Source organism: Talpa occidentalis, unplaced genomic scaffold, assembly GCF_014898055.3.
Source record: "Talpa occidentalis isolate TD23 unplaced genomic scaffold, MPIMG_talOcc4v2.1 talOcc4.6, whole genome shotgun sequence".
Lineage (NCBI taxonomy): Eukaryota > Metazoa > Chordata > Mammalia > Eulipotyphla > Talpidae > Talpa > Talpa occidentalis.
In genome coordinates this window covers 23,950,919-23,966,022 of record NW_023604972.1, presented here as the reverse complement: position 1 = coordinate 23,966,022, position 15,104 = coordinate 23,950,919, and the positions used below count along the sequence as shown (strand labels likewise).

Genomic DNA, 15,104 nt, shown 5'->3' with positions numbered 1-15,104 from the left:
GCTGCGGAGAGCTTCACAGTGCTGTGCCACTGTGCCACCAGGGAGGCCTACAATTCAGTTTTTTAAAAAATTGCTAGGGGTGCTCTTTTGAGAACAAATTATAGAAGTGATGGGGGACAGCCAGGAGGATATTTATATATAGGCAGTGTTGGAGGACTCAGACAGGAGATGGACGGAGCTTGGGCCAGGTGCAGGGCTGGAAATGGGGTTGAGTCAGGATTTGGGGGGAGGCAAGTTTTGCCATTATAATCTTTAAGTTGATGCACAAGACTTTTATTTTAATCATTTTTAAGTATACAGTTCAGTGGTATTTGTGCACTTATTGTTGGTCATCTGTTACCACTGCCCCTCTCCAGAACTCCTTCATCTTCCCAGACAGAAACTGTACCACTGAACAATTAACTCCTTGTTCCCACTATCCCCCAGTCCCTGCAAACCTACTCTACTTTCTACTTCTAAATGTGACCACTCTAAGTATCTCATACAAGTAGAATCATATATTGTTTGTCCTTTTATGTCTGACTAATTTCATTCAGCATAATAATATCTTCAGGGTTCATCTCTTGCAGAATTTCATTCCATTTCAGACTGAATGATAACCCATTATATGTATAAACTACATTTCTTTTTTTTTTTTTAAAGATTTATTTATTTATTTATTTATACAAGCACTGGGTAGTCAGAAGCATGGGAGGGTGAGAGAATTAACCAGAGCCAGAACGGAGAACAGAGCAGGCAGACTGACGAAGTACACTGCTGAGGGGAGTAGCGGGCACGGCAGGAGAGGTCTGCGCGCCATGTGGGACCCTTGCCCAGAGGCCGGGGATCGAACTGGCACTGCAGAGGCTGCGGGCAGCTTCACAGCCCCGTGCTCAACCGCTGCGCCACCAGGGGAGGCCCTAAACTACATTTCTTTTATCCACTCATGTGTTGATGATGTTTCCACCTTTCGCCCATTGTAATTAATGCTGCTGTGAATGTTGGTATGACGGCGGGGTGGGGGGGGGGTGTTTCTTTTTTCTTTTTTTTTTTTAAGTAGAGCAAATCAGACTTGTCAATGGATCAGATGTGCAGATTGAGAGAAAAGAGAGAAACAAGGATGACTCTGAAGTGTTTTTGGCCAGAGCAACTGGAAGGATAAAATTTGTATTGGATGAGATGGGAAGACTAGGATTCTATATTCTGCTTTTTTTCATTTAACAGAGCAAAGTGTTCATGTGTGTAGCTAATAAAAGTCTGGGTTAATACTAGTATAAGACTTCTTCCCATCATTATATAGAAAAAAAATTGTTACTTTCAATGACTATATTTTCCCAGGATTCACCAAAATACTTTGTTGATTCAGACAAAGGCAGGTAGACTAGTTTAATATTCTTAGCTTTTAATGCATGGCCATGCTTAGCCTTTTTAACCATAAAGACAACCTACACTGGAAAAGGATGACTAGGGAGCTAGATCAACCTCTTCTCCCCTTCCCCTAATCACATATACACCTAGTTATAATTGCTCCCAGGATAACTATGCCAGAACACAAGAAAACCAAGCACACTACAACCATCATGTCTCAGGAACTGAGTCCCAAGGCTCTAGTGTTGGGTGACCTTTAATCTCTCCAAATGTTAGGTTGGAGGAATCTATTCAGTTATTTATTGAACACCTGCTTGAAGCATAAGCATTTTGGTTGTGAGAATTCTTTAAGATAAATGTATTCCTCTTACAGAGATTATAGTCTAACAGAAAGCCAAAAAGGAGATAGTAGAAATTGGGTGGTCCACGCCACCAAGATGGAAGCCCAAATAGAATCAGCTAACCTAAGTCCAGGGAAGGAAGTTACACCTGAGGTGAAAACTGAGGAGAAAACAGAGTCACAGACACGAGGGCCCACAGAGGACACTGAGCAGGCACCTTCCAGAAACTGAAACACATTGTGTAGCTAGAAATACACACTTGCTTGAGAGATCTGGGGAAGCAATCAGAAATCAGGTAGAAAAGCTCTTGAAATTATGTTAAAGATTTTTATACTCTAGCCTGAGGGTAGTATGACAATACTAAAATCATTTAACCCAAGAACTGCTTAAATCAATTTGTATTTTGGAAATATCCCTCTGGCTGTCATGTGGAGATCGGCTAGAAGCAGAGCAAGACAAGTCAGTAAGTCCCACTAGTAGGTTATTAGGAGGACACGACAATGGCATCAAGGTTGGCAAAAATAGGTCCAAAGATACTAAAGCACAGAACCTGGTGATATATTGGATGGGACATAGAGAGCCAACAATAGCCCAGGTTGCTGTGTTAGGCCTTTTGCTATGGGTGAAGCCATTGTCTGAGTAGGCAAAGCAGTTTTTTGTGATGTGTTTTTTTTTTTAAGATTTTATTTACTTATGCATACAAGAGCTGGGGTAGAGGCCAGAGGTTCTGGGAGGGGGGTGGTGAGGGGGGAGAGGATTCACCAGAGACAGAGTGGGGAGCAGAACAGGCAGATTGACCAAAGCACACTGTTGAGGGGAGCAGCGGGCAAGTCAGGAGAGAACTGCTGCGCCATATGGATTGCTCCGTGGCTACCTGGGGATCGAACTCCTGCTGCAAAGGTTGCAGATAGCTTCATAGGTTGTGTGTTAACCCCTTGTGCCCAGGGAGGCCCAGCAGAGCAGTTTTGAAGAGAAGATGGGATGTTCCATTTGGGATATATTTAGTTAAAAGTGTCCGCAACATACAAGTTCAGAACCGGGTAGTCTGTTTAGTACGGGTGAGAGATCTGAGCCACAGGAAGAGATTGTGACTGATCCCACATACGTGATCGATGATTACCATCCCAGGAAGTGTGTTTATATACAAAGAATATGGGATATTTTACCTTTCCCTTTATTCGGGATTCTTCCAGGCAAACAGTTTCCTAATAATTGCATCCTGTGAATAACATCTTCAGTAGCATGCATAATATTCTCTCATACAGACATACATTTACCTAACTGGTCAGATAGTGTCCTTATGCTATACTATCTCAAAAACCCACAACAAATATTTGCATTCCCCAAAATTAGTTGCATGGATGTTAGTAAACAGTAGGTGGAGAAAAGTCTTCCATGGTCAACAAATACATTTGGAAAACCTTAGTTTAAAAAACTCTTCCATAGTGTTCTTTACTATGATTTCTCAAAGCTTAAATTGCTACACAGCACTATGTCTCTCTAAGACGGTACCTCCTGTGTTAGTTTGTACCTGGGTAAACCTTGAGCTGTGGCGTGAGGTTTGGAAGGAGTGTTTTCAGAACTAATGACCGTGGATTAGATTCAGGAGATCCTAACCTGTATGCATGCACTGTGCCAGATTTCAACACATAGTTGTAGAAATTGAATAATTAAATTAGGAAGAATGAATGTTTGTGTCTTTTATGCACCTTCCAATGCCTTTTCCATTGCTGGTGGGAATATAACATTACACGTCACATGCCTGTTTCAACCTCCCCTGCCACGCACTGCATTGTTTAAATCTGAGCTGGTTTGGTAGCTTTTCTGTGACTTAGAGAGGCTCAACACTTCCCTGTTGCGATTACTTGCTGCTCCTTTTGTGACTACCCTTATGAGATTTTTGCCTAACTTTTGGGATCTTAGCTCTTCTTATGAAGACAAATGGTCTATTTTTATAATCAGATATTAATGCAAAATTTCATGTAGTTGTGCAGTCATTCTTCCAGTTTCATTTTATCATTTTTATCATTTGAGTTCTTTTGAACATATGAAACTTCTACAATTGTACAAAACAGTTCCTCAAAGCATTTCTTTTTACAGTTTCTTCACTGGTTTAATTCTGAAAATCCTTTTACAAAGATTTATCTAGATGTTTCATAAGCTCTTCTTGCTTTGTTGTTAATATTAACTAGTAACTCCTCTAAAATATATATTAATTTATCTTGCTGCCCACCTCCCTCCCAAAAAAAAAAAAAATACAACTAAGTTCCACAGCACTGATTGCTGAATAATTTCTCTTCCCAAATTATTTTGCCTGTGTAGTCTTTAATTATTTTTTGTAAAAAACATTAATTTTATCCATTTCCTAAATTAGCAAATTGAGATGAATGGCAACTTATTAGTGTTCACTTACTTTGCTGAACTTCGGTCTGGAGACATACATGTATATTGATCTCAGTGTGGTGGAAACCGTGACATTTGTCAACTGACTTACACTCAATTTGTATGTGATCAAAATTTCCTTGGAAATTTTTCCATGGAAAAGATCTCTAGGCAAAACGGAAGACTAGGCTATTAAAGACATTTGAAAATTAAGAAAAATTTTGTTAATCAGTGTCAATAATAAAAGCCTCCACTTTACAAACCTCCATTTGTAAAGTGGAGGTTTCATTTTCACAATCCACGTTACCACTGAGGAAGCTGAGACTCAGAAGTTACTCCCCCAAATCTGCTGCGTGGGGAGAGGCGGGCCAGGACTACTTCCTAGGCTGTTTATCACCAGTGCTGCACCAACTGGGGTCCCAGGATGTAATCCTTGGACTCCCCAAAGGACGATCTTGTCTAGCTAGTGTCTATAACCTGCAGGGGTGAGGTCTGGCACACCTCTGACATTAGAACGCCAAAGGAGGGAATGCACCGCTGAAGCTTATGGACACATTTAAATCCTGTCTCCTGTAAGACTGAACTTGGGTCTCTGAAGGTGAAGCATTCACTCTAGTGTGGGAATGCAGATATCAAGTGATTCCTTCATTGCAGGTCAGAAGGTAAGCCCCTCTTATCTGTTCAAGCTCTTTGACTTGACTAAGTGCACCAGCTCACATTTTCTCAAAGACCCTTTCTCTGCAAGTTCACTTGGAAATTTCAGAAGAATCCCTCATTCCTCTGCCACCACTGGTGTTTACAGGCAGCGTTGGTTCATTTTTGAACCATTTGAACCTGCGTGGCCCGATGTGGAGCCAGCGTCGCTCTGCAGAGACAAGTGGTTGTTTGTTCCCTAGGCGGGACCTGTGCCCTCCAGTTTGCTAGCTTTGCAGCTCCGATCCTTTCTCAAGTCCCCCCGCCTCCACCCCAAGAGCCACTTTTGTGGCAGATTCCATTTGGTTTCACAGGACCTCAAGGAGCGGTGGTGGGGGCCCCTTGGCATGTCCCACCAAGCTCCCCACATTAGGAGCAATTTGCAAACTGCCCTCGGATGCAGCGTGAGCCCAGCCCCAAACAGGCTGCTCCTGTTCCCCATTGTCTGCAGCCGGGGCGCCTTTTCCCAGCTGACCTGCCTGTGAGTGGAGAGATGTGAAAAGTTAGAGACAAAAATGGTTTCTACAGAATGAGGGGGAGCTTTCTTGTACAGAAAGGAAGGAAATACCTCTGTGGGATTTTATTTTTTCCCCCCTCTTCATCCCAAAACACAAAGAGTCTCTCTGTCTTTAATGCGAATGTCGGCTTTAAATCTTTTAGGTTTGGATTAACTCCGCAAAAGAAAAAAAAAATCTGACAGGCTTTCAGATATGACACAGAAAAACTTTTTTCCCCTCAATTCATGTTGTTCATTTGTAAAGCCAAAGACTGGTGGACTGAATAGTGAGAGCCAGTTGCTCCCCATTCATAGTTAACATCACAATGGTCAGAATTAGCAGCCAGAGTCTCCTCCACCACTTGCCTTTTCCACCAGAAGACATTTAATACAAGGTGGCAAAGGCAAGAATAAATCTTTCTTCTCTTGCCCCTCAAATTAAAATCGATTAAAATAAAGCCAAGTAAATGAGGTATTTTCAGTTTTGTGATGCAGAATCTTGTCTTACCCTCTCCCTCCAGAAGAAAAATAGAAATTTGGTTTTTCTTTCTTTTACAGTTGTTACCTCACTAAAAAGCTTCCTTCACTCCAAACAAAACCTGCTGGCTTGGGAGACATTTCCTATTACATAGTTATTGTTGGTTTTCACTATTGAAGATGTCAGCAAACATATAGTAGATCATGTTTTGCTTATAAAATAAAGTGACTTTTATGTGACTATTCCTCAGCCTGTTGGTGTCGGGAATATGGGTGCTATTCTCTGGTATCCACGTGGCAACATTTATTTTCTGAAATTTGTTGTTATAGCACATTTTTATTTTAAATGTGTTCAGAGCTATTTAATCCTAGACAGGGGAAAACCTTTGCTTCCTTGAAACAACAGTCTGTTTCAATACACTTGTGTTAACATTGAAAAAAATTTTAAGCAGCACTTCCTGGCCTCCAGTGGAGAGTCAAATGAATAGGTAACCTGAAACATAATTTAAAATTAGTAATATTTATATTTGATAAGGATTGATTGATTTGGACTGAATGGTTTATGTGTGATTGTGAAACTCGTAATTTTTAATTCCTGAAATACACCTGATTTTAAAAAGAGCTGGGATTCTATATTTCTGAATAATATACGTTATAAACCAGTGTTACCTTAGTAAAAAAAATTGTTATATAAAAAATCTTTTGTGATTTTTAGTAGGGTAGTGCTTGAGTTAGTTGGCTACTTTTTAATGGAGTTTATGGATTTAAATAGGTACTGCAAATAAGAGCAAAGAAGTAGAACAAAAAAAATTTTTGGTATAATTGTACAGCACTATCTTTAAGGTCTGTGCAATCTAATTATATTTCAAAGGTATATTTTTTCTATAATCACAAATAGCTAATTGAATTTATTGATTTTTAATCATAGAATAATTTTCTTTGCAATCCAAAAGGTTCTGTTAAAGCTATTTGGGATTTAATACAAAAGAATTGATTAAAATTATTTTTTAGTACACTTTTAATTGGGTTTTAAATACTAGATATATAGTTTGATCTTAATGATAACAGCCTACCACCACAACAGGTTATGTCAATATTTGAACAAAATTTGCAGTTATTACTATTATCAACCAAAAGTAATCAAATTGTTATTTTCATAGATACCTTAATTTGATTATGCTATATTATGGCCTGAGTGATTTTTAATATGTATTATTTTATAAAAATAAAGTTAATTTCCATTTACCAGAAATTATCTATTTAGTTTCTAACTAAGATTTATTTTGTATGTTATATTATAGTAGTAGAATTTAATCTAGAGTATATTTGAACTTTGCACAAAAAGACTGATTTTAATTTTCTAAGTTATAATAGGTTGAAATGTGTTACTACATGTATTGACCACAATAACAATGTTTCATAAAAACATGAAGATTTGGCACATCATAAAACTTTGCAACATTAGCTACTTGAGGGGAAAAAATAGATATAGTAAAAGGGTTTCTTTTAATTCAAATATTTTCCAAGTTTGAATCCAGAGTTCTTATTTAACCTCTTGCAAAATGGGATTCTTAAAATTATTTTACTTAAAATCATATGAGAACTGAACGCGAATGATACAGTTGTTGGTTTTTAAGTAATATTGTTTGATGGCTTACTCAGGCAGCCATGTTGTTTAGCTCCGGAGTCTTTTGGATGGGACTGTTATTTATCCCCGTGGCATCTCTGCTCCTTGATGTGGCTCACAAGGTGTAAGTATAATTCTCAATTTTGTACATAAAAATATAGGTGCTTATTAATCCTCAGTTTTCTCCAGCTGCAACATCAATTCAAGAATATAGACTTTGTGAAATAGGAAGTAGTAATATTCATAAATGAATAAATAAAAAAGGAGTAACTGAGGAACTAGAAAACTAAATTAGTTTAAAGGACAAAGGCTGAATGAGAGCAAAAGCAGGTAGTTTTGGTTAGCATTTGAGAGTACCTTTTTAGAAGTCAGCTGGAAAAAAAACCTATTGAAGAAAGAAGAAAAAAATTTTTACAAAGTGTGTATGTTAGTGAACAATAATTATTAAAGGAAATTTTTTGCTTGTTGCTTTCTAAACATATATAAAATATAAAATGGAAAAAATTAAAGTTTTATTAATCTTTCACAAAGATAAGTTTTTAAAATGTCTAACTGCAAAAAAAAACTTTAAATGTAATTATGATCCTTATTTAATAACTATGAAAATTTTAATATTATGAACCTAAACCATTTATTTTTTATTATTATTTCTATAATTCTATTAATGCCCAACATTACTATAATCTTTTAGATCGTGTTGAAAAACTTGCTGTTTTTGAACAACCAGCTATTGTTAGTTACTGTCGTACTTATCAACAAAATGATAATAAACCAATTTTATAAAGTCTTAAGCCTTAACACAGATATTTCCATGTAATTTTTTTTTTTTTGGCAGTATTAAGAGGACAGCTTTTAAAACATTAGTAGATGAAGTTCAGGAGCTGGAGGCAAAATCTGAAGACCCAGGAGCAGTTGTGCTTGGAAAAAGGTAAAATATACAGTTAATATTTTTTTTTGTCCAAGAGAATATTAAGTTTATCTTTTATTGGTGGTGGGAAATAAGCAATAAACCTGGTATTTATCGGTTAACATGGAGCTAGTAGTGGACAGATTATGGAATCAAACCAGTGTGAATTCAGATCAAACCTATTATTCACTAAGCTTTTGAGCCTTACTCAAGTTGCTGAATACTTCTGAGTCTCAATTTCCTCATACATAAAATGGGAATGATAATGCCTATCTCAGAACTGGTTGTAAGAATTGAATAAAAAGCCTAGTGCTTAATGAGCATTGAGTAAATGGTAGTTGTAAATGTCATTGTGTTAGTAAACTGAGAAGGAGAAAAGAGACTTTTAGCTTGAGACTGTATTCATAATAAAATAGTATGAAGTGAAAATCAGAGCTTGACATGGGGAAAGCTTCCCTGTAATTGCGTTTGTGGTTCAGTATGTTATTGGAGCTGTCCCATGCATATATTATATACGAAGTGAATTAAGTATTCCAAGTCCTCTTCACCACCACCCTCTAAAAAACAGCAAGCTAATTGAATTTACGAAATCCATAAAACATTATAAAAATAAATTTTAATTATTTGAAACTAGTCTATAATAAAATACAACTGTGAAGATAATACCAGGAATTTGTTTTTGGTTTTTGTTCTCTCTTTCATCACACTCAAATGACCTAAAGCTTTGTCTAAACCATAGAAAGCATTTTGCCGCAGTATATGTCATCTTAATCATGATTCACTGCTCTTACTCTGCTTGACACAATGAAGTGTCAGGCCGGGAAGTCAAGCTGAGACCTTGCTTCCAGACCTCACTCATTTTCATCAGGCCGAAGGGGCATGTCGTGTACCAGTCTATGTCTCTCCTTTCAAAAACAACAGCCCTGGCATTTGTTGGGCACTGACACATGTTAAATGCTGCACTTACCACTTCCTAAGTACTTCTGTGCCCTTGATACTCTGTGACAACCCCATACAAATCCATCATCCCCACTTTTTTCAATGAGGAAACTAGGACTTAGACTGATTTCTCAAAGTCAGAAGAGACAAAACTGAGATTTGGTCCATGTCAGTTGATTCCAGAGTTGCTGCTCCTAAGCATTTGCTATTCTGACTCCTTTTGCTACTTTTTCAAGAACATAGTTTAGCAGCAAAAACAGCTGACCACTGATTGAACAAAGTCCTTAACCTCTGTACACCAGCGTCCCTGTGTGCATGAGAGTCATAATAGCTATTTTCAGGTTACCAATGTTCTCCTCCTTCTCCATGTAACATTTCATCTCTGACTCTTCATTTGAAAGTCAACATTTAGTTCATTGCTTGACATAAATCACCCCTCAGTGAATGTTTTCTTTCTTTCTCTCTACCTGCAAAAAGGATGCAGCAAGTGTTCCTAGCTCATAAAATTGAAAATAAAACCATTTATTATCATTAAGGAAAGGCCACTGATAATACTGTCATTACCCTCAGGAGTAAACTTCTCATGTTTGTAAGCACATTAATAAAACTGACATTAGGCTCTTCCATGTGATTTTTAGTTTGCCTGATTGTGGTATGTCAGTGACTTTGACAATTCATCAGTCAGACTGAAGGTTCCATGTGATGGACTCTAGATCCTCAAGATTCAATGAGGCTGCAGTATATATAACCTCTTTAAATAAAATTTCAGACAGCCCCCCCCCAAAAAAAAAAGTGAATTCCACCATGAATAATCACCAATATCTCTTTATATAATACATCAGATAAATTAATGGCTTTCTGCCTGGCTCATTTGCCTAAAATAACTATGCAGCTTTTCTCCAAAACTCAGGAATGAGTTATCTACTACTACAGACAGACTCCTCTGGTACTGTGTATATTCCATGTTGACATAGCACCCCCTCTGTAATCAGAAGAATGGTGATGGCTACTGTGACCACAGTGCTGTCCTGCTGGATGGTCATGAGTGGAGGGAGAGAATAGGGATCTGCGAATGGAGAAAAAGAACAACTGATTAGAAAAGGCTTCATGCTAAACTGAGTATATCCTAAGACAGTTAAGAAATTGTCAGATTGATTTTACTGCCAGGATTATTTTAGGAATCTTGGAAAATGGGATTGATGTCAAGTTTCTCAAAGTTGGCTAATTTTATCTACATTTTCAAAGGAAGAAAAATGGTTATTTCTGTAAATTCTAGCTCAAGCAGACTTCCTGGAGTCTCAAAAACCTGGTAATTTATGCCCCACAGTCTTTGCACATGCTATTCCCTTGTGCAAAGGGAATTCTCAATTCTTGGCTTTCAAAACTCAATTCAGAAGCAATGACCTCAAGTTTTCAGATAAAATTCATTTCCTCTCTACTGTCTATAGATTTGTTTATATAATGTTATATAAATTTTTATATAATGTTGTTTATATAATGTTGTTTATATAATGTTGTTTATGTAATGTTGTTATTTATTGCATTTTTATGTGTGTATATTTTTTTTTTCACCTTTAGTTTGTGGTTCTAATTCCCCTACTAGATTGCTCTCCCTGAAGGAGAGGCCTCTGTCTTAGGGTTTTTTTTGTTGTTGTTTGTTTTTTTTTTTTTTTTTTTTTTTTGTGGGACACTTGCCAGATGCTGGGGAACGAACCGGCGCTGCAGAGGCTGCAGGCAGCCTCGCAGCCCAGCGCTCAACCACTGCGCTACCAGGGGAAGCCCTGTCTTAGTCTTTTAAAAAAATTTTATTTATTTATGCATACAAGAACTAGGGTGTGGGTCACAGGTTAGGGTGTGAGAGGATTCACCAGAGACAGAGTAGGGAACAGAACAGGCGGATCTGCTGAAATACATTGCTGAGGGGAGCAGTGGGCAAGAGAGGAGAAGTCTGCCTCACTATGTGGGTTAGCTCCCCTTCTGGGAATCAAACTCCTGCTGCAATGGTTGGCAATAGCTCGATAGCATGGAGACTTTAACCCCTGCACCACCAGGGAGGCCCCTCTATCTTAGTGTTAACCACAACTTAATACCTAGCACAGTTCAGAGCCTAGATAGCACTTGATAAATTTTTTGAATTGCTGATTGAGTGGTCAAGGAATGAACTCAGAAACAAGTGACTGAATGAGTGGGTGGGTAAATGGATAGTTGAGAAGTAGGTGGTGAATACATGGTTGACCTGTGGGTAGTAAATTAAAATAAAATACGAACATAGAATTATATAGGTCATATCTCCCAAAGTAGATAATGTCCAGAGTAATGATTATTTACTTTTGTTGTCATAGAATGATGCAATTCTTAAGAATGAGTGGGTCAGCCCTGTTTCCTTTAATCTTCACCAAGCTCTACCATGAAGTCGAGCTTACACATTAAATGAAGTTGTATCAGAGATCTGTGAACTGTAAGCATTATCTCCAGATTCACATTCACCTTTACTCAAGTTGAAAGATTAAAACATCTTGATTAAAGTAGTCTTTTTCCATAGAAGCAGTATACCACTTACCTTATTACATAGCAAATTAAATGCATCCCAATTTTACATTGAAATTATTTCAGGAAAGCTGGGTTTCATCCTCTAAGTGTGTTGCTTTTGAGCTATGAGTTAAGATAGACATCAACTTAAACCTTAAATGTTGGGAGAATAAATCCAAGCCTTACTCCTGATCACTGTGTAGCAATGGCTTATTAATTTTGGTTATGAAAACAGCTTAAAAGCTATGAAAACCCTGTTCTTTGCTGGAACGTTTATGTAGACATGCTCCAACACTAAGGAGCAGAAGCATCTACAGTTCCAAAATCCAAATAACTTTGAAATACAATTTTCTTTCCATAGCTTTATAGCAAACATTTCCTGGAAAAGCCTAAACTATTTGTTCTATAAATATAAGGGAATTAATCATGTTTATTTTTCCTATAACATAAATATTTATACATTTTATAGCAGAAATATTCATTTTTTTGGAATATGGGCCTCCCAGATCCCACTTGGGAGTATTACATCTGTAAGTTGCGTAGAACATAGTACCTTTTCTTAGAAAAAATGTTAATTCAAAAATCCAATGGTTTAAAATGAGGGATTGTGGACACTAGACTCACTAGAGACAAGGCAGTTCTTCTTGGCTATCTTTCATGTGTGTGAAGCCATCCTGCATCTTATACACAGGAAAGTGTGAAAATGACACTTACAATGGTACAACAACTGCATTTCACTATCAACCACGACTCAGTAGACCCTTAGCCCAGGATCTGCGAGCCAGTCCTCATTAATTTGTCCATCAGCATTGCTTGGTCCATTGCTTCCATAAAAAAGAGCATAGGGAAATATGGGTGTCAGATAATTTGTCATGTGACGGTGATGGTGGCCTCTCCCAGCCATTCTCTATAGTTGTCCTCTTAATGAGAGGTAATTTTAACATTTCTCCAAAATGCAGAGAAAAGAACTCTGCTTCTCAGTTTTCACCCTGGATTTTATATCCAATTACATCAATAATCTTGATGAGGGTGTGGGATAGCACATATGTGCCAAGTGTTCCCCCCCTCACCTTACCCGCTCTCACCACTGTGATAATGAATCTATCCAATATTTGTAAAGAAAAGTGACAGAACAGTGGAATGTTATCTCCTCCAGAGGGAGAGTTAGGCCTGTTACATTCATTGTTTATCTCCCACAAGCTCTACCTAGTATAGACAGCTGTCCATGCTATACACTGAAACATTCCATGAGTGGATCATTATTTACTTTCTGGAGATCCATTTTAGTGAGTCAGCCAGAACAGCATGGTGACACAATATGATGTAAATACAAATTTACCATTCCTCAAAGATGACTGAAAATGCCTCAAATCAACCCATTCCACCATAGTAAATGAATTTTTGTCTATTCTATCTTTTGTGTTTCTAAGTGAAATATTATTTTAAGACATGGTATATTTTTACCTCACCTCTACCCGGTATCTCAAGTTTCAATACTTCAGTGGGCTTGAAAATAATATAATTTTCAAGTTTATCAATGGTAGTTGTGAAATTGCATTTAACAAATTCAGAGTTTGCATTAGCTGGTTTGTAAATGAAAGACCATACAAATTAGTAAAAATACTAATAATTATGAATAAGATGTGGTTTTTGTATGAATTTTATAGTCTTTTTCTTCTCCCACTGTGTTAATCTGTTCAACAAAAATTGAGCTGTGAACATATCAATGTTAACAGGGTAGCAGCATATTTTATAATGTGACATGATAGTAATATCAATAGCCATAAGCATTGATGGTGCAGAATTGCATACATCTGAAATGATAAGTGGTTCCCTAGAAGTAGTATAAGACTAAAGAAATACAGCTCATCATCACATTATTTATTAAGCACCCTCCTATGAATCACATTTATATCATGTAGGAGGGACTTTTTATTTTATAAGCACTAAAGCTAGAGGTGCAATGTAGCTAAGGCAAAAAAATAGTTTAAAGATGATGATAATAATAACAAAACCCTGAAATGGAGAGGACCATATTATAAATTAAAGCACATGTGCAGCAGAGATGTGCTGAGCTAATGTTGAATAATAATCAAGGCATTAGAAAATGGTCCCCACAAAGTATCTTTTGTTTTGTGATATCCCTGTTCAAGTTGATTTTCTCTTTTATAGTAAATTCCTTGGGCTCTGGGTAGCAGTGAGGGTGGGAGGGTCTGGCACACATTGAGTGTTACAAACAGCCCTCTTGCTGTAGATGAAATGAAAGATTATCCTAAGGAATAAGTAACAGACTCAGAATTAAAGGGAAGTAGCAGACCTCAGAGCCCATACTCTAGCAGTGCATTCCTTTCCCAAGAAAAGCAACTTTCTTGTTACTTTTTTTTAAACACTGGACATTAACTTGATGTGATAGTTAAGTGAAAGCATGCCCTTTTATGAACCCTTATAAAACAAAATTACATTATTTTATATATTTAAGTTATGAAAGGTAAAAAATGTGGGGACCATTTCTAATGCCTATGAAAGGTAAAATTCTCATATCTGCCTTCTTAACATTTTGATGTTTCATATTAAAGTATTATGCATTGAAGAAGGCCAGCCTGGGGGGCCTCCCTGGTGGCACAGGGGTTAAAGTCTCAGCACTGCCAAGCTATAGCCAGCCGCTGTGGCATGAGTTCAGTTCTATCCCTGGCCAGGGAGCTATCCAATATGGCACAGCAGACCTCTCCTGTCTCGCCAGCTGCTCCCCTCAGCAGTGTATTTCAGTAGATCCACCTATTCTGCTCCCCACTCTGTCTCTGGTGAATCCTCTCCCCCCCACAAACAACCCCCGCACTTCTGGCCAATACCCCAATTCTTACATATATAAATCAATCAATCAATCAATCTTAAGAAAAAAAGGAAGCCAGCCTGAAACCTGGAAAATGTATTTGGGGAAGAAGAAACAACATAGTAGTACTTTGCTGTGCTCTCATCTCTGTAGTCAGTTCAATTTTAAAGACCAGAGACTTCCCAGCATCCCATCCCCAAGGTTCTTTTAGCAACATCAGACCACCTGCTGTTAAAGCTGCTAAATTCCTCAAAGCAGTTATATATTTAGGGTCCCTCAGGGTCCTGGGATCTGTAATATTAGATCATTGTAAGAGTAGAGTAACTCTGAAAAAAATTCCCCCTGTTTATTTCAGTAACAAAAAAAAGTTTTACAGCTATTTGGAGAACCACTGGTTTTAGATTAATTAGCTTTCTTGTCTTAATGTAGCTAATTCCCATTGACAATAAAGTATGTTTGCTAAGTGCCAGTTAACACCCCAGACTTTAAAAAATGAGTGGAAGATTCCTACAAGTGTCAACATTCTAAATATTTTA

General features: G+C 37.5%; 1 protein-coding gene across 3 annotated transcripts in view; it reads left to right on the top strand.

Annotated features, from left to right (window-relative positions):
* The window catches only part of ATP8A1 (ATPase phospholipid transporting 8A1), a 219,516-nt gene that overhangs the window by 195,207 nt on the left and 9,205 nt on the right, over window positions 1–15,104 (top strand). For all 3 annotated transcript variants that reach the window (XR_005128999.2, XM_037530697.2, XM_037530696.2), the window contains exons 33-34: window positions 7,399–7,487; window positions 8,199–8,291. Coding sequence is in view for 2 of the 3 variants with exons in the window: in XM_037530697.2 (XP_037386594.1) it covers window positions 7,399–7,487; window positions 8,199–8,291 (182 nt within the window). In the remaining variant the exon portion in view is untranslated. The remainder of the gene's footprint in view (window positions 1–7,398; window positions 7,488–8,198; window positions 8,292–15,104) is intronic.